The sequence below is a fragment of the Ochotona curzoniae genome, unplaced genomic scaffold, assembly GCF_017591425.1.
Source record: "Ochotona curzoniae isolate NIBS_2020 unplaced genomic scaffold, NIBS_Ocur_1.0 scaffold_4505, whole genome shotgun sequence".
NCBI classification, from domain to species: Eukaryota; Metazoa; Chordata; class Mammalia; order Lagomorpha; family Ochotonidae; genus Ochotona; species Ochotona curzoniae.
This window is the reverse complement of record NW_024467118.1, coordinates 3,547,792-3,565,321: the sequence shown is the minus strand read 5'-3', so window position 1 is coordinate 3,565,321 and position 17,530 is coordinate 3,547,792. Positions and strand designations below refer to the sequence as shown.

Genomic DNA, 17,530 nt, shown 5'->3' with positions numbered 1-17,530 from the left:
CCGAGGCGCTTCACCCCAACAGCGGCTCAGTGCTGGCTCACACTGGCAGCACCGGACCAGGAACCCTCCCCCCCACGGCCCGCCCTGCCCCTCGCGCCCGCACACCCGCGCCCGCCCGCTCCCGGAGCGTTCTGACGCGAAGACCCGCAGCCCGCCGCCTTTTCAGCAGGACCGCGGCGGGGCGGGCGGGCGACGTCACCTCCGGGGCGGGGCGGGCCGGGCGGGGCGGGGGCGGGGCGCGGCGTCCGCGCAGGCTCGCTGGGCCAGCCGCCGCTGAGCCGAGCGCTTGACTATATATGGTCAAAGCTGGGGGCGAGCCGCGCGCGGGGCCGCGCTTCCGGGTCTGGGGCGTCCGCCGCGGCCGCGCGCCAGGGCAGGAGCCAGCCGCCGGCCCGGGAGCCCCGGCCTGGGCCCGCCCCCTCGGCGCCCGGCACGCCCGCCCAGCGCCGCCTTCCGGCCCCTGTCCTCCGGCTCGGCTTGGGCGAGGTGTGCTCGGCGGCGCGGGCCGGCCCCGGAGGCTCTCGGCTAGCGCGGCGCGGGAACAAGTGGGCGAGGATGCCGTACGAGATCAGTGAGTGGCGGGGCTCTGGGTGTGGGCGCCCCTCTCCGCGCCCGGGCGGTGGCCGGCCGCCCGGCCCTCGGGGTCCCGGGGGGCGGCGCGGGGGGCGTCCCGGGCTGCGGGCCCTCGGGGTCCCGGGCGGCCACCCACCCCCACCTGCCCGCGCCCGGGGGCGTCCCGAAGTTGGCGATCGCCCGCCGTGGCACCTCATCCCCGAGGGCTTGGGCCGGAGCGCCGACCAGGAAGTCGCGCTCTTAGGAAGTGGCGGCCGCCCCTCCCGACGGAGGCAACAGGTGACCGGCGAGACCCGGTGCGGGGCCGCCGCCGTCCTTCCCGGCCGTCCCCTGGAGCCCCCGAGCAGGCGCAGCCCCTCACGAGCCGCGTTTGTCTCCGCAGAGAAGGTGTTCGCCAGCCTCCCCCAGGTGGAGCGGGGCGTCTCCAAAATCCTGGGAGGCGACCCCAAGGGCAACAATTTTCTGTACACCAACGGCAAGTGCGTCATCCTGAGGAACATCGACGTGAGTGTCCCCCCCCTCCCCGCCCCCACCGGGAACTGGGGTCCCCCTCGAGCCCACCTGGGGTGCGGACGCCACGCCCCTAGGCTCTGCAGCCGCGCCCGGGGGAGTGGGGTGGGGAGACGCCCTGGAAGACGGCTCAAGTTCCCCAGGTCGCCGTCGGGGGAGCTGGGGCCGGGGTGGGACGGGTTCAGACAGACCCGCTTGGTCTTGGGGTGTGGTTGTGGCCTGGTGTGGGGCCAGTTTCCTTCCCCAGTGGAGAGAGGTAACGAGGTGATCCCCACCCCATTATCCCGCTGGCCGGCCGCTGAACGAGCTGAAGGCGTGCCCAGGTTCCTGGCGGCGCCTGGCACCCTTGGTGACACTTCCGCCCCATGCTGAGGCTGTGGGGCAGAGCCCGGCAGTGGCGGAGCTGAGCCGCAGGTCGGAAACAGGAGCCAGGAGATCCCCTGAATCCTGCTCTGCAGGCGCTTGGGGCTGTGGCTGCAGATGCTGCTAGAGCCGGCTCGTGGGAAATCCCTGCCAGTGTCTGCTTTTCCTCTGTGACTATCTGTGTGACCCAGGCCTGCTGCAAGCCTGTGCCTCAGGCGCCCTCCCCCGCCCCCTACTCGGCAGGTGTAGCAGGGCCTTGCTGGCAGGGGGTGGGAGTGGTGCCACCCTGGGCGACTGAGATAGGCCGGCAAGGGATATCCGCTTCAGCCAGCCCTGGAGGGGACTCAGATCTGACTACAGAGTGGAGGACTGGGTGGACAGTCCTTGCCGGAGAGCTGCAGGGCCCCTCTGGTCAGAGGTACTGCTGGCTGGGCTGCTAGAAGACAGGCGGCTGTGGTGCTGTCTGCCCTGCCCGGGTTTGCCCGGGCACCTCCAGTGAGGGGGTGGGTGGCTGTGAATCTGCTTTGAAGGTGCTAACAACTTGCTAGTCAGGCAGATTCCTAGAAAGCCGATCCAGCCACACTGACAGCTGGGGAAGCCTCTCCAAGGACCTAACAAGTGAGTCCAGGGAAGTCTGGAGCGAGGGCCTTGACTCTGAGAAGGTTGAAATTAAGACGGCCCCAAGGAGGTATTCACTTAGCCGATTGGCAAACGCACTGCGGCACTGGCACAGTATCGCAATTCCTGTCCAGCCCCAGGCCGACCTCCCTGAGGTACCTACTGCCAGTCTGGTGCCAAGCAGGCTTCATGGTGGCAGCATAAGCCGAGCCCGGGAAGGAGGCCGATGCTGGGAGCCAGTTCCCTGCAGAAGCTGTTTGGGGGTACAGATGAGCGCCCGCTGGCGGGAGGCTCCACGGACCTGTGAACCCCTTCTGCCTACTCCTCCCCGGGTTCTTGGAGCATTCCAGGAGCTTGCCCTTCTCTCCTGGGACACCGCCCCCCGGTTTCCCACCCCACAGAGCCAGGGGATGGGGGACGCTGGAGGTGAGGCCAGACACTTTCCCCTCCTGTTAGAGTGATGGGCCAGTGGTCGCCAGAGGAGGGGGTGGTTTTCTGAGAGCATGTGTTCCCGGGAAGGGGGAGACGCGAATGTTGATGAACATTGAGTGGATGGAAAGGAAAGTGGTGCATTTGGAATCTAGGCTGGGGAGGAAAGAGGGGATGACAGCAGACATGCCTGCCTTGAGTCTTGACTAACACCCTGAGCTACATTTGGGGTTCCTAGGTGCCCTTTGCCCTAAAGGGAAACGTCTTCTCCATCGGGCAGGCCCAGGACCTTGGGCTGGTCTGCTGTGCCATGTTCATCCTTCCACAGCTCCTGCCACGGTCGGAATGTCCTCCAGGCTCTGATTCTCAGGGCATCCTCTGCTTCCACACCTCCCACCAGAATGATTGTGCAAAGCCAGAGCAGGAAAGCACGTTCGTGCTCTTGTCCCTGAGTCTTCAGCAGCCTCCCACCTTGGTGAAAGTCAGAGTCCTTGTCGGGGCTGACCCCCCTGGGTGCCAGGCATGCTGGCCTGTACTCTGCCTCAAGCTCCACCCCAGGACCTGCAGTCTTTGTTGCCTTTCCTGGGATGCGTCTTCCTCGGACACCTGCGGGGTTTGTTCCCTAGCCTCTAGGTTCCTGCTTCGATGGCCCCTGGTCAGAGGGGTTTCCCTCCGTGGCCTTCCCTGTCCCTTACCCTGTCTGTAAATAGGAAGCCAGCTGGCATGCAGACCTACAAATGGCTGTAAGGATCTGCCTACCATACCTACTATGCCCTCCTACTCAGAAGGAGAGCCTGGCACAGTCAGTGCTCACTGGGTTATCTGGTGACTGAAGGACCTCCGAAGCCACCCTGTGTCTTGGAGGTGAAGGTGGTCAATGATGTTTTACTGCAAGCGAGTAAGCACGGCCTGGCCTGCTTGAGGCTGCTGGAGTCTGCTTTAAGACGACCGGGCAGTTCCCTTGTAGATGCCCCTCGCTGGAGCCGCCGCTCTTACTTGCTTGCCTTGTGGACTTACGGTGCGAGCCCAGCATAATGCGCTTCTTAAAACGTATAGGAAAGGGGATTTTCTTTCTTGTTTCTTTCAACACATCCTGCTTCCTCGCCTTGGAGAGGGAATTCTGAGCACAATTAAGGATGTGGTGCCACTGAGACGAGGAAGCCAGCGAGGCTCCAGTGAGCAGTGTGTACACATCGTGTGTGGAAGGTGCTCACGAAGGAGGGGTAGTTGGTGAATCCAGGAGCGGAGGCATGTGGGTGGGGGTGGCTCCTCTGGGTTACATTGTCCTGTGGGCATAGTACCTTCTGGTCCCCTCTGCCATCTGTGGCATCTGACAAAGGAACCTGCTTATGACTGCAAACATCCAGAGCCCCTCCCCTGCGGAGGCCTCAGTGGGCTTCAGGAAGCAGCCAGCGACCTGCTTGTGGGCAGGTGTTCTAAAGGCCCAGTTCCTGGATTCCAGGGTTCCAGGACTGCAGTGTGCAGTGAGGAAAGTAAGGTCTGTGAAGCTCAGCTTCAGGAGATCAATCAAGGGAAATGGGGGAACCGCCGATGAGAATGCGCTGTGGGGGGACTTGGCTGTCAGTGGTGGAGAGCACTTTGGGGCCTGGAGGACTCTTGCCAGGGGCCATGTAACGAAGGAGCGCTGAACAGGGGGTCGGGGGGAGGCACAGGGTTTGCACACCTGCCTAAATCCTCTATCCATTGCTGCTCTCCGTGTGCAAAGGATGGTGGCCCTGCCCACAGTTTGCTGCCTTGGAAGGAAGTGAAATAAGATTGGCTGAAAGACAAATGAAAAATCCATTGCTTGAAAGTTCAGGCCTTCTGACTGGGCCTTTGTCTAGGAGAATCTTGAGCCGAGTCAGGAGGGATCAGCAAGTGCCAGCTGGGAAGATGGGTGGTTGAAGAACCCTGCAGAACAGGAAGCACCTGGGAGGTCTTTGGACAGCTGGTTAGTGCTGAGGCTGGTTTGGGTGATCCTACGATGGTCACTGGAACCATGGAAAGGTCAGACCAACCGGTAGGCTCAGACCTGTCATGAACAGTACTGTATCTGAAGCTGCTTGAGGATGAACACATCCCCCGGTTGGCATGGCCCTCTCCCGGGATCAGTGTTCCAATTGCACCTGCCTCACCCTGTCTTGCTGAGCCCTACCCTTAGCTGGAGGACCCAGATCGATGTCAGTGATTCCCGGGGAGGGGCTCCTGAAGGGACTTAAGTGTTCAGAGACGTTTCCACGTTGCTGGTGTGTAGCAAGTAGAAGCCAGGGGTGTTGCCAAGCATCCTGCGAGGCCCAGCCCCTTCCCACAGGGACGGGTTGTCACAATGCCAAGGCTGAGGATCTGGTGGGTGATGCGCTTGAGCTTCAAGAGAAGGTTGCCCTGCCTGCTGCAGGAGTGAGGGTAGAGCTGAGTGCTGCACAGAACAAGGCCAATTGCCGAAGACCCCACATTTGAGGAGCCTTGCAGGATGAGTGGGAGTCTCCAGATAGGGAAGGTGGCACATGTGCAGGGCCTTGTGCATACTCCCACTGGGCAGCTCTGATCCCTGTCCTGCGCTGCTGGCAGCGGGGGGGCGAGTACAGCAGTGGTTCTTGAGGCGAAGGAGAAGGTTGCAGCCACAGGAGACGCTCATGGTCCTGCTTGCGGGTGGACTGGGAGGAGATGCTCATCCTGAGCAGGTGGTCCTGCCTGCTGTGGGACCCTGTGGGAATGGTCTACTCTGGGGTTTCCTCCAGAGCAAGGGATCCTCCCTAGCCCCCCCCCCCCCCAGCCAGCCGTGTTTCCAGGGAGCACTGGTTTCTGTCTGGCTCAGGTCCCAAGTGCCCACAGGACCTTGCTGGGCACATTGTGTGTACTTACGTGGGCTCCTCACTGGGCTGTGTTCTTTTCTCATCTGAAAATGGAGAGTGCAATGGGATTGATTAGGGTGAAGTTGACCCAAGTTAATTCACAGCTCATAGGGCATACTTAGAAGGCTGCCTGGCATGGGAAACTTAGGTGTGAACGAGGTCTAGCTTTGGGACCACCTAGGTCTGACGTATGTACCTGGGCAGGTGGGGGTAGTATGGGGCACAAGGAAGGTGGCAGCATATTGATACTCAATCTGTGGTGCCACACCTGGGTCACGGGGCGAGACCTCCCAGGCTCCTGATCTGTCAGGAGAGCACGAGAAGGGTACAGTCGTCTGTGTGTGGCAAGCCTCCCAGCTGAGCAGCATCACGCATTCCTGCATGGACTGGGCCAGTGCAGACTTTTGTTCCCAGTATGGGCATCACATTAGCTGTGGGGCTACCGCCAGTGAGAATAAAAGCAAACAAAGTTACAGAAAGGTGTTGCCTGGTTCAAGCCCAGCTCTACTAGGTAATAGCAGTGTGACCTGGGGGCATGGCCCTGCATCTGCCTGCCTGTAAAGTGGCTGTGAGGTGACCAGGGGGTTTGGGGCGGTTTCATGGTGGAGCTGACCGGTGCCTCTCAGATAGGGCAGTAGGATTGACCACCTCAGCTGTGCTCTGGTCTCTCCAGCCATGTGGCAAAGCCAACAAATGCCTGGCCTGGCGTGGGAGCCGTCTCTGAAGAAGGGAGGTTGGACACAAAGATGGTAGGTGGCACAAGGTGGGTAAAAGTGGGTTCTGCTGGATGAGGTTGACAAAAAGAGTGCCAGCTGGGAGATAAGGCGTGCAATAATGTGGAAGGCTCGGAGGGAGGGGGGCTTTGGCTGCCCCGAGGCAGCAGGCATTGTGGACAGGGAAGGAGGAGCCAGTGAAGGAAGGGTATGGAGTGGTTTGTTGGCACACAGGAGTGGTGAGGGGAGCCAGGCGGTGTTCTTTGGCCAGGTGTGCAGGTGCATCCTGAGTGGGCGGGACTGGGCTGCTTCCTGTGATGGAGGCTCCTGCTGTGCCCTGACTGCTGCGCTTGCCTTGCTGCTGTTGGTCAGCAGTGAGTAGTGGGCATACTCGCACGGTGATGGAGCCCCTAAACGCAGCACGCTGCCTGGGGGCTCGTGCACACATTGCCTGGGTTTGTTGTGGGCTCCAGGGGCCCCTTGGGGAAAGCCCTGTCAGCGGTTGAAGTGCTGTTGGGCCAGGAGGCCTCGCCTACCTTCTGGCTTGTTCCCTGGGTTCGCTGTGACTGGGGACTGAGGTGTGTCAGACCTTGGGCCGGCACAGCCTGTTGTAATTTCATCTAGAGGCTTGACCCCACCCAGCATCTGAGGTGAGAGGACAAAGGCTCTACGGACTGCGGAGCTTCATGCGCAGTGCCTCCTGCCCCCACCCAGCCTGTGAGCTTATTGGCATGTCAGAGCAGGTCTGCTCACAGGCACCACGGAAGCAGTGAAGTCTTAACGGTCTGTTCAGGTTCCTGTGTTCAGGACTCCCTGGAAGGAAGTGGGAATATTGTTGAGGGGCCAGGTGCCCCAGCTGCATGTGGAGGTGTAAGGAAGATGGCACCCAGAGCAGAGCAGGCCACCTGTTTGACTTTGCTGTAGCCAGTGCACCTCAGACCCTGTGACTACAGACCAGAGCACCAACCTGCTGTGTGTCCACACCAGTCCTGGAGCCCTGCCACCCTCATGCCTTCTGTGCGGTTCCTGGCCCCTGTTCAGGTGGCAGCAGCATTCTGGGGGCTCATCCAGAGCTCTCTTCCCGTTGGCTCCAGCCCCTGGATGGGAGGCTAAATAGCTCTTGATGTAAAGTGAGGCTGGTAGGCAGTGGGCCCAAGCCCACACGGTGGTGACTTAGGATAGGAGCAGCTGGAACAGCTCCACCATCCTCGAGGAGGTGTGCAGAGGGCCAGGCTAAGTGGGGTGGAGTCCAGGGGTCCTGTGTGGTGGGCTGCAATGTCAGATTTCATAGTTGGCAAAGGGAACAGAAGAATTCCAGCTGTGGAATGAGGTCATGAGTGTGGATTAGAGATGGGGGTGGAGGAAATGTGGAGAAGGCTTAAAAGGCGCTTGAAAGGCTGGTCTGGACACGGGCGGGGCTCTAATGACAGATCCTGTACTGTCTGCGTGTGTCCCAGCTTCCTCCTGTTTGCTGCCCAAAATTGCTTTCTGACTGCTAATGCTGGCACAGCCTGGAAAAGCAGTCTGGGGGGAGGGGCACGCAGCTCTGCACCTGCAGCCAGCCTGGGTGGGTTCCCTCAGTCCTGGAGGACAGGGAGCCCCCTGACCAGGGCAGTCCCTGCCTTGGTTCTCTGAGAAGTGGCTTCCTTGCTTGGCCTGCTCCATCCAGAACTCTTCCCAGGTGTGCAGGAGAGGACGTGCTGGGGCATGCTCGGGGGTGCTGACCCAACGAGTGTGTAACGGTGAACCTCAGGTACAGAGGGCTAGGTGGAGCGTGGGGACAGGAAGGATCCACTCTCCCGCTCTGCCAAGGGCTTCCCCCTCAGGGAGCAGAGTGGGGAGGAGGCTGTCTGACTCAGATGTAAGTCTGTCAGCCCCACACTGACCCAGTTGTACTTAGAATACAAACGAGAGAGTGATTCATGCAGCCCAGTGCTGAATTCTACTGCCCCTGGGGTGTTGTACACACCCTGCTTGCAGCCCTGACCATGTAGGGGAAGGATTCTTGCAGGGCAGGACTTTCCATTGTGGCCCCTGCTTGCCTGCTCCATCCCCCAGATACCCTGGGCCACGGAAACTTCCCCAATTCACACCCCCTCTCAGGGCCTTGCTGCCTCGGCTGGGGAAGGAAGGGGCCTGGAGAAACGGTCACCAGTGAGTCAAGGACTCTGTTGGCCCAGCAACTGTGAGTTCCTTGGTCAAGCTGTGAGTGGACCCTGGGTGTTTGGGTCGGAGGAACTGTCGCTGTGTGCCTGCTGCCCTGCAGCCCAGCCTCCGCAGCTCCTGCCTGCTTCCCCCTGCCTTGCCCAGAATGGCTGCCCTCCCCCCGGGGAGTCTGTTGAGCCAGGCGTCCTTGGGCAGTGCTGCTGAGGGAGCTTGCAGTGTGTGCCTTCTTGTGCTGATTGGCCTTGTGTGGGCAGGTCCGCGGGGCTTGTTCACCTGCTGGTGGGCCCTGGGGTGCGCCCAGCCTGGGCTCTGAGGAGTAGAGCTGAGTCATGCTTCACGGGTCCTGGGGACCTACGCTTCCGCTTTGCTTGCCTGAGTCTCCTAAGCACCCTACGTTTCCAGCAGCAGTGTGAACGTTGTGTCGGGCCTCTCCCTGGCTGCCGGCACGTGGTCTCGCCCTCCTGGGCCGGCGTGGGAGTGTAGCAGGCTTCACTGTAGTTCTGGTTCAGAATTTTTTCCAAGACTCACGGCACTGCCGCCTTTTCTGGGTCTGTTCGCTATGACATCTTCTTTGGTTAACTTGGTATCTTTCCACATTTTTTTTTTTTTTAGCAAATGTTTGTTTCCAAATCAACTAATTTATGAAGCACATGCCTCTGGCTACTTTAAAAAGCTGCTAGAAAAATGGAATTGAAAAGTAAATGTGTTTTTGTTGCAAAATTTTTTTTAAATGTAGTTTTTTCATAATGCACATGGATTTTTTTTTTCCAGGAACGTTTAAAGGTCTCAGGTGTAATATTTATCACATCACATAATGGTAACTGTTAAGCCTAAAGGGAGAAAATTCTTCTTTTCCTCCCCAAAGTAGTTTCCTGAACATGTCATTTGCTAAGTGCTGTTACAAAGTAGCTAATGAGAGAAATGTGGGAGTTTAGGGCCAGGGTGTGTACTCTCCCCTTGGAGAGGCAGGAGTGCTTTCACAGCCCAGAGGCAGACTTCCTGTGGGCCATGCGTGGCTTGGGCCTGAGAACATGTGGGTGTCCTGGAGGTGGGGGCACAGATGGCCTGTTGTCAGGGCTGGTTAGGGGGTGTGCTGACTTGCTCCTGTGGTGCGGAGGGGTGCACAGTGTTGCACCAGAAGGCTGACCAGAGGGCAGCTCCTTTGATAAAGTATAAAGGTGAAGTATGTGTTAAAACTGCAGTGCTGGGACCCACACTGCTGGCATTCCATGTGGGCAACAGTTCCTGTCATGGCTTTGCATCCCTTCCAGCTCCTGCTGACGTACCTGGAAAGCAGGGCACGGGCCCGAGTGGGAGACCTGGAAGAAGCCCCTGCCTTCAGCCTGGCGCAGCCTTCAACATTGTGGCCGTTTGGGGCGTAAACCAATGGATGGAAGTTCAATCTATCCCTGTTTCTCCTTCACTAATTCTGACTTTCAAGTACATATTTAAGGAGGAGAGAAAAGAGCTAGGGTGGGCATTTCGTGCACCTGTTAAGATGCCACTGGGTGACTTGCATTCAGTATCTCTGTCTCTCTTTTCCCCCCACCTTTCTCCCCTGCTGCCTTTTCTCTCCCTGTCTACCTCCCTTGTTGAAATACAGACCTCCTGTTGACTCGCAGTGTCTGGCTTTTGGGGGTTTATGGCAGTGAAAGCTAACAACTGGATTGAATGCACTGCTGCTGACCATTCTCTGCAGTTTCTGCTGGGAATTGTTCTGTTTGTTTTTACAGAGAGACAGATTTTTCCATCTGTTGATTCACTACCAAATGGCCCTAGTGGTCGGGCTGGGCCTGGATTCCTGGAATTCTACCGAATGGCCATAGTGGTCAGGTTGGGGCTGGCTGCCTGGAATTCTATTTGGGTCTCACCCTTTTGGGCAGCAAGAGCCCAAGCACCTTGCACTTGAATCATCTGCTGTTTTCCTGGCACGATAGCAGGGAGCTGGATTAGAAGTGAAACAGCCAGAACTTGAACTGGCACTCATGGGATGTCAGTGTCACCAGTGGTAGCTTAACCCGCTGAGCCAAAAGGCTGACCTTCAAATCATGGATTCTTTAATCAAATTTTTAGTTTCAAAGGTATATATATAGTGTGTTGTAGAAAGTATAGGAAAGCAGACAAGAGGGAAAATCACCTTGAATTTTATACTCCAAGAAAAAGTTAAAGTTGCCTGAAGTTTTTAAGATAAGCAGACATTGAGTGTGTGGGCAGTGGCTCCTTGCAGCTCCTTGGTGTGACAGTTGTGAGTGTACAGCAGCTCCTGCCTATGGACTGGGTGAGCTGCGGGCTGTCTGCAGCCTCTGCCCCTGCTCACCCCATCTCCTCCCTGCAGAACCCAGCCATTGCTGACATCTACACGGAGCACGCCCACCAAGTGGTGGTGGCCAAGTACGCGCCCAGCGGATTCTACATCGCCTCTGGAGGTATGTGCTGTGGCCCAGGGGTCCTAGCTTTGGGGGGAGGAGAGGAGTGGGACAGCAGAGGGTGAGGGTATGCAGGGAGAAGGGAGGGGGTGGCAGGTCAGTTAAAGGAGAGCCAATGTAGCTAACTAGGCATGAATAAGATAACAAAGTGTCCCGTTCCAGAGTTGCCCTTTGTTCTAGAAAATGTGCTTTCTAGTTCACAGTATTCCCATAAGTTCCAGCTCAAAGATCATGAGAGAATGAGGTTGGCCAGAGGGCCCTGTTGGTGACTGTGCTATGCTGCAGTTGGGCTCATTTGTGTGGGTGAATTGTGGCTGTTTTGTGCCATTCTTGCATGTTGCTGCTTTCCCAGGACCTAAGCTAACAGGAAGCTGCTGTCAGAGCTGGCTCTTGTAAATGGGGACTGAGCTTTTCTCTGTGACCCCAACTTTGTGTGCCTCTGAAGGAGGCTAGAACAGGAGGGCCGCGTGAGGCTGTTTGTGGGATGCCTTGTTCACTTAGTTCTGTGAGGTGGAGCTTTGATCATTTGTAAGTGGGGAAGGGAGGCCCACTTGAGCACTGTGCCTCGTGCCACGGGGACAGCTAGGTACATAAGCCGTTGCCATCTCAGCATCTGCCGAGAAGAGCTGGGACTCTAGGTGCTGTTGCCATTTAGTCTGCCCTGCCCTTCCCTTCTAGCCTGTGGGCAGATGCCTCCCTGCAGGAGGAAGCTATGGGGTCAGAAGCTCTTGGAGGTCACCCCCTACTGCCTCTGCAGCTGTACTGGAGTGACTACCCTCCTATGCCCTGATTTTCTGTTCTTTAAACGGGAACTGTAAAAAAGCCACCCTGTGGGGTTGGGGACACACCCAGTGAGGCAGTGAGATGCAGCGTCTGGCACAGGTCGTGCCCTGAGCTTGGTTAATGCCGTGTGGAGCTCGCAGTAGAGCAGAGCCTCTGTGTTCAGGCAACCTGGCTGATGGGTGAGCTGGGCCAGAGGCTGTCATCTCACAGGCACTTGATGCTTCTTGTTTTGGTTCTGCTATGGCTCTGTCTGTATAACTTGTTCTGATTCACCCCTGGATTTATTTCAGCTCTGGGATACCCCTTACTGTACTCACTAGCTCAATGTTTGTTTGTTTAAGCCCCCAAGATTTAACCCAGATGCCTTTTAAACATTGTTTAACACATACGCACTCTGGACTGTCTGAAGAAATGTGACTGGTGAAGGCCTTGGCCTCGGCTTGGCCCGGCTCCCTGCAGGCTGAGTCCGCCTGCCTGTGAGCCAGGCCTGCCTTCCCTGTCCAGGGCAGTAGGCAGCAAGGCCTTTACAAAGGACAGTCTCCATAAATCCAGGGCACCGGTTCCAGGCTCTGCTTTCTTGAAAGCGCTCTGATGTGACAGTGGCTCTCAGGTGGAGAGCCAGGCCATGCTGATTGTTGAGGATTACAGTGGAACAATGCAGCTTTTGCTGCAGAGAGGAGGTCTGTGGGCTAAAAATAGTGTGCTTTGTTCATGGAGGGGGCAGGTGCTCAGAAGGGGCTGTGCTGGTTCACACATGGATCACCCGGGGATAAAGAGGCCCAGTACCCTAGGAAGCCCACCGCTCGCTTACTCCCAGGTGAGGTCCTAGCCTGGCTTCTGTGGAGTCTTCATTCCAATCATATCGGCCTGCGCGGGAGGGGGCTTAACGCTCCTGATCCCCAGACACCACTCTTTTCTGTCCTGGATGCTTCTGTGAAGAATTGAATGGAAAGGGGGAGGTCCGGTGAAGGCTGATGGGGAAGTACAGTGAACTGGACTTGCAGTGGAGCCAGGCTGCAGGAGGAGCAGCAGGTCAAGGAACACGAGAGCTGGGACAGCTGGACCTATCAGAGGTGGACACCCTCCACCTTGGCCCAGGTAGCCTGGCCTCGGGCACAGACCACATAGCCACATGGCACAGCTTCTGTCACTGCTAGCCCGCACTCACCTCCTTTCCTTTCTCTGATGGCTGTACCTGCCTGGGACTCCTGGTCATCTTCCTGGACCTTACCCAGAAAGCTCCAGGCCCTCCCGCGGCTCCCTGCACTCAGTGCTGCTCACATGCTTTGGTGTCCCCCTCTGTTCTCACAGCTGGACTGCACTTTGGGCCAGCCCTTGGTATTGTAGTCAGGCCCTGGCCTGATGCTAGCTCTGTCTTGCAGTGTCATGAGGGACCTGTAGTGGCCTTCACAGAGTATTAAGTGAATTTGAATGCTTGCCTGTCCTGAGGCTCAGCCTGAGGTGGTTTGTTTCCATTTACCCACATCCCACTCCCACGAGGTGCACAGTTATTCCCTCCCCTGTGGAAAGGCCACAGGGAAGCCACATAATGTTTGAGATTTGCAAAGCCCATATGGGCTCAAGGCCAGCTTTAGATTCAGGCACTGGTTCCCAGGCCCTGCTTTTAGCTTTTGTCCTGTGCTACCTCCCCCTCCCTGTCCTTGGGTTGGCTCCACCAAGAGATCCAAGGCTGTGCGCATGAAGCTAGCTCTCAAGTGCCTGCCAGTCCTGCTTCAGGGGCTGGGCTCCTCTGCAAGAGCCACACCCTGCCCCTGCACGGAGGCCTCGGCTAAGGTTTGAAGCCCTAGGAGGGTAGAACAGGGTTGTTCCTCCCTGCCAAACAGGACTCATTCGGGCAGGGGTGTGTTGGGGCTGGTGCTTGGCTCCAGCTTGGCCTCACAGAGGGAAGGGATGTGGCACCCAGTGTCATTTCATCAGTCTGCCATCAGTGCTCCCCGAGGCTTATGTGCTCTCCTGTATTGCAGCAGCCACTGTGTGTGTCTGAGGCAGCTTACTTGGCCTCAGCAGGGGGCGAGGGGGGTGGAACCATCCCTGGTTGTGACGAGTGAGCCGGGCCTCCCTGCTGAACCTCCGGGGGAGAGGAGGATGTCTAGTACATTGCCACTTGGTACCAGGGACACCTATCATGGGGTTCTGGTTGTCCAGGGCCCACGTGCCATTGACGTGCTTCTGCAAGGAGGAAGGAAGCTGGGCTGTAAAGCTAAGTGACCTCGTCACTATTGGAGTATCACCCTGGCGTGTTGTTGCACTTTGATACCTGAAGAGGGATGGTTTATCCCGATGGTTACAGAAGAAATACATAGACCAAGTGCAGCTCACATGTGACAGCAGCTCGAGTTCCAGAGTAGCTGAGTACTGGGGTCGCGAAGGGGCTCCCTCCGCTGCGGAAAGCCTAGAAAGCCAGAGGCAGTGCCGAAGTGCACTGTGGCCAGGCTTGGCCAGCCCGGAGGTGACCTGGTTTTCTCTGCCCCTGTTGGCATTTGCAGATGTGTCTGGGAAGCTGAGGATCTGGGATACCACGCAGAAAGATCACCTCTTGAAGTATGAGTACCAGCCTTTCGCTGGGAAGATCAAGGATGTTGCTTGGACCGAAGATAGTAAGAGGATCGCCGTGGTGGGTGAAGGAAGAGAGAAGTGAGTTGCCTTGGCCCCTTCCTGCTCTGTTCCCCGTGGCCTGTGCCCTGTTGTTACCCAGGTGGGATGGAATCTGGGGGTGAGATCTTTGCTTGCCTATGCTTGTGTAAGCTCCAGCCCTCTGCTGCCTCCAGGGTGTGACGCCCCTGAGCTCTTGGCCAGGCTGGCTTCACCCACGCATGAGGGAGACACTACATGGTAATAGGTCTGTTAGCTAGGCCCCTTCTCTCTTTTGACATCCTTAGCTCCTCCAGGTTGCCATGCCCTGATTGCAGGCAGCAGGGGAGGGACGAAGCAGAAGGGGCACCTTTTTTGGGGGGGCCCCCTGCATAGGTGCTGCACAAGCACATAAAGGAGTCTGGGCACCTGTTTGTCCCAGCAGAGCACTTGCCTGAGGCCCCCAGCCCGGGAAAGGGGGTGGCTGCTGCTCTGGGTCTGGTGACCAGCAAGGGACAGTGCTGGAGCCCAGGTCCTCATCCTAGAGCAGTTAGGGTTCCTTCAGGGCAGCCGTGGCTCCCTCAGCCCAGAAGCTTGGCAGCCACTTCTTAATGTCCCTTCCCCAGAGGCTCCTTCCGGCAGTTCGGGTCCTAGGAGATACTAATGGTTCACAGTTTTTCGAGTGATTCCTGTCAGTCTTCATAGATGCCCTTTTGTTGGCTACTGCTGAGTAGCTAGGGCAGTGCCTGAGAGTGCCAGCTGAGTGCAGGGTGGGCGCATCCGGCCCACAGGCAGCCGCAGGTAGGACCTCAAGGAATCTACCGCAGGCTGATGTTTAAGTTGATAATTTTATGTGGTCCAAATGACCCTTGGCAGAAAAAAAATTTTCCAGCCTTGTGGGATGGAAGCTGATCCCTCCCAACAGTGATGCTAGGAAAAGGAGGGGCCACAGAGACAATCCCCCACCCCCAGATCCTTTCTTGCTTGCTTCTTGTTTTTTTTTTTTTAAGTATTTATTAAATAAATTATGGAGAGATAGTCAGAAAGATCTTCCATCTGCTGTTTCACTCTCCAAATGGCTGCAGTGGCTGGGACTGGGCCAGGCCAAATCCAGGGACGTGTTCCAGGTTTCCCACATTGCTGGCAGGGGCCCATGGACTTGGGGCATCCTCTTTTGGTTTCCCAGGAACACTAACAGTGAGCTGGCTCAAAAGTGAAGCAGCTGGGACTCTAGCTGGCTTCTGTATGACATGCTAGCTCTTCAGGCAGCGGCTTGACATGCTGTGCCGCAATGCTGGCCCTGAGCAGGCACTCTCTGAGGCCCCACCCGGGTTGGAGGCCCTTTTCCTTGATCCTTCAGATCCTTCCCACAGTGTGTGCACATTCAGGCCCCGTCGGCAGGACTTCAGTGGATCTGTAGCAGGCTAAGATGCCGGCTGCGTCCACACCCCCTGCCCACCTCTGGACACTGCAGTCAGATTCTCCTCAGCTTTCCAGAGCTGATCTTTTTCTCTTTGACTCTCACTGGTGAAGGTTTGGAGCCGTCTTCCTGTGGGACAGCGGCTCTTCCGTGGGCGAGATCACAGGACACAACAAAGTCATCAACAGCGTGGACATCAAGCAGAGCAGGCCATACAGGCTGGCAACAGGGAGTGACGACAACTGTGCCGCCTTCTTTGAGGGACCCCCGTTCAAGTTCAAGTTTACAATTGGAGTAAGTGCACGTCTCTTTCAGGGGTGGGGGGGTTGGGTTGGGTGAACTTTGTGGTCTGTCTGAGCCCAGTGCAGTGTAGGCCTGTTGTACCTGGCGGGAAGGTTGTGGTACAAGCCCTGGTGCACAGATACAAAGTAGGGCTGTTGGAGGAAGCGTCATGGGTATGGGCAAGAGTCCACAGTGCCCGGGCATCCTAAGCCTGAGTACCTAGCTGGCCATGGGTAGTTCCTGGAAGAAGGGTCCTGTCTGGGGACTGTTGGCATGCTACCTGGGCTGGGAGCAGCATGATGGGCTGTAGTGCCTGTTAGAAGGGGACCCTACTAAGCTACTGAAGACCAGGGGAAGTGCGCTCCAGGACACTGGATGGGTCTTTCGTGGGCCTCGTGGGGGCGTCCCTGAAGAATTTTGAGACTCCAAGGCCCTGTGTGGAAGAAACAGCCCAGTGCCTAGTGAAACGCTGCATACCTGAGTGTGAGCAGCAGGTCTTAGGGTTCCTCTGCCTGCACTGTGCCACAGATTGGTGCCCAGGCCTCTCTCAGCCTCCTTTCTCCCATCTGCCAACAGAAGTGCATGGGGGCCTCTGCATCGAGGGTTGTAGCTGTGGGTAGGGCCCTGGAATGCAGGGTGGTGGCAGTGCCCATCCCCAGGCTGGACCCCAGAGGTCAGATCTGAGCGGAGGCCAATGATGAAGGAAGGCTGTGCAGTTCTCTGCTGGGCTGCCTTTCCCGGTCAGGCTGGTGTACAGCCAAGGAAGATGCAGCTGGTCCAGACACTGGTGATGAGAACACAGCATGGCCCTCGTACCCAGCAAATGCGTGTTTTGTGTGGAGGCTGTTTGTGGCCTTAGGGCGTGCATAGTTGAGTGCGGAGTGTTTGGGTGGAGGTCTCAGGAGCCCCCAGGATCTGTGCTTCATGGAGCATGAGGTGAGGTAATATCCTCAGAGCAGCTCCCGGAGGGGTAACATTCATTTTATTGACCTGGCCCGGTGAGTCACAAATAGCGGGCAGGGCATCTCCAAGAAAGGCAAGGCCAGGATGCCTGCTAAGTTGGGATTTCCAGAGGCAGAGCTTGGCTCAGGGTACAGATGATTACTCCTCGCCAGTGACCGGCCTGGACATGGCCTGGCCAGCAGGGTGGGAGGTGAACTGAGGTGTTGTACAGAGCCTGCAGCTCAAGAGGCCCTTTGGACTACCAAAGTTCTCATCCTGCCTGCTGGGGACTGCCTAATTGCCAGGTAGTGGTGACTTGGTTATTTTGGGAGTTGTGTTGAAGGCTGCGGTTAAAAAATCAATATTCTTAAGTGGAGGTGGAGGTTCTGTGTAATGGAGGGTGAGTGATGCTGAGTCAGCCAAACACCTGATCTGACCCTGTGGAGGAGGTTAGACGGGCGTGGCAGCCAGAGGCTGTGTTCCACTCTTCTGTGACACTGTTCCTGTTTCTTCACCCCCACCCAGTATATGGGCTGTTGTGTCGGGTAGGGGGCTGTCTCTGGTGTGGATTGTTTGAAGCTTGAAGCACAGGCAGGCAGCTTTATGCTCCCAGCTGGGGTACCCTTCATACATAGCACAATGTCTTCTCCCTCATGTCAGAGCAGTGTCATGGCCCATAGCCCCAGCCATGCAGTGAGTCCAGGGTGGGCACCACCCCTTGACCTGGGGTTCTCCTGGCACCCCACACACACGTCCTGCCTGGGTGGCCTCTGGCACTCCAGGAAAGGAAGTGATGATCCCGACTGTGGGAGAGGACTCTAGGGACATTAGTGACATGTGAGAGATGATTCTTAGAGGAAC

At 57.5% G+C, this 17,530-nt stretch overlaps 1 protein-coding gene across 2 annotated transcripts in view; it reads left to right on the top strand.

Moving 5' to 3' along the window:
* Nucleotides 1-369: 369 nt before the first annotated feature.
* Nucleotides 370-17,530, top strand: part of WDR1 (WD repeat domain 1) — a 33,778-nt gene continuing 16,617 nt past the window's right edge. Inside the window, exons 1-5 of one of the 2 annotated variants that reach the window (XM_040966328.1) lie at nucleotides 370-571; nucleotides 956-1,077; nucleotides 10,560-10,650; nucleotides 13,941-14,088; nucleotides 15,559-15,739. In XM_040966328.1, coding sequence (XP_040822262.1) covers nucleotides 556-571; nucleotides 956-1,077; nucleotides 10,560-10,650; nucleotides 13,941-14,088; nucleotides 15,559-15,739 — 558 coding nt within the window. In that variant the 5' untranslated portion in view covers nucleotides 370-555. The remainder of the gene's footprint in view (nucleotides 572-955; nucleotides 1,078-10,559; nucleotides 10,651-13,940; nucleotides 14,089-15,558; nucleotides 15,740-17,530) is intronic. The other variant, XM_040966329.1, reaches the window with a different exon arrangement.